Source organism: Galeopterus variegatus, unplaced genomic scaffold (assembly GCF_000696425.1).
Source record: "Galeopterus variegatus unplaced genomic scaffold, G_variegatus-3.0.2 Scaffold6230, whole genome shotgun sequence".
Taxonomy (NCBI): Eukaryota; Metazoa; Chordata; class Mammalia; order Dermoptera; family Cynocephalidae; genus Galeopterus; species Galeopterus variegatus.
In genome coordinates, this window is record NW_007732341.1 from 17,421 (window position 1) to 18,727 (window position 1,307).

The 1,307-nt window shown below is 53.2% G+C and overlaps 1 protein-coding gene across 1 annotated transcript in view; it reads right to left on the reverse strand.

Annotated features, from left to right (window-relative positions):
- Positions 1–416: 416 nt before the first annotated feature.
- MEX3D (mex-3 RNA binding family member D) overlaps positions 417–1,307 on the reverse strand; it is a 2,383-nt gene continuing 1,492 nt past the window's right edge. The window contains exon 3 of the mRNA XM_008590621.1: positions 417–1,297. Within this exon, the coding sequence (XP_008588843.1) occupies positions 1,042–1,297 (256 nt within the window). The 3' untranslated portion in view covers positions 417–1,041. The remainder of the gene's footprint in view (positions 1,298–1,307) is intronic.

Sequence of the window (1,307 nt, forward strand, 5' to 3'; positions counted from 1 at the left end):
GGGGACCCAGCTGGACCAAATCCATCCACAAATCCAATCCCCCCATCTGGAACAAGATAGAGCCTGGCCAGAGTCAGAGCCCGGACCCCAGAATTTCGGGGGGCAGAGCAGTGCCCCCACGACCACCGTCCCCATACCACGCTGAAGCCGGGCGCTCACATGTAGTAAAAAGACTTTATTAAGGCTTTGAAGTCAAAAAATAAAACTCTTGATACAATTTTTTAAACCCTTAAATCAGCTCAGCAAATATATAATCAGTAATTTAGCTGTGTAAGATTAAAGGTCCATTACTTTATTTAAAATAAAATATATTTTAGTTCTTAAAATTTATTCCATAAAGTACATATTTCCCTATAAATTCCCTACATATACACAAGAGGTAAAAAGTAAAAAAAAAAAAAAAAAAAAAATTTTAAATTTAAAAAATGACAACAGAAACTGCAGTAGGAAGGGATTAATAATTAAAAAAAAAAAAGTTAGAAATTTCTGGTTGGGACACCCCCGGACCCCACCCCCGTCCCCGCTGCTGCACGTGGCTGATGTACAAAACGGTAAACGTTGAGCCCCAAAAAGGGAGTAAAAATGTCTGCACCCTCCTCGTGGAAGCGTCTGTACTGAGACCAGCGGCCGAACAAACACTGAAACCGGGACACAGGCCACGGCTGCCACGCACAAAACGACCACCGGGAGTGATAAAAAAAATTTTTTTTTTCCTTTTAAAAAGACCACCCTCGGAGGGGGTCCGGTCTTAAATAAAAAGTGCAAGCGGACCTTTTCTCTCTGGTTTATTTTCACCTGTCTACTCAATACTGTCACTTGTCGAGTGCGGTGCCCCGGGGTCTGCCGTCTCCACACCTGCGCCAAGAGTTAAAGCTGGTCCGTGAAAACCGACCCGCGCCCCGGCCCTGGCCCAGCCCCCGTCCCTCGTCCCTCTCCTGTCCCACCCCGGCCCTGCCCTGTTGCCCGTGCCCACCCTGGGCGCCCTGGTGGCGGCCAGCGGGGCCGGGGCGGGGAGGACACGACCACATCGAGGTCCACCCGCTAGGAAAAGATATGAATGGCCTGGGTGGCCGGCGTGCGACAGGCGGGGCACTCGGGCTCCCTCTTGCCGCAGATGCGGACGGCGCAGTCCATGCAGAAGAGGTTGTGGCCGCAGGGCACCAGCGCGGCCATGGCCTCGCCGTCGGCGCACACCACACACTCTCGCGCCAGGGCCGGAGCGGGGTCCACGGCGGGTGGCGCCGGGGCCGCGGGTGTCGTGGGCGCCGTCGAGGGTTTGCGGCTGCTTTCAGAGGCGCTGGAGTCCA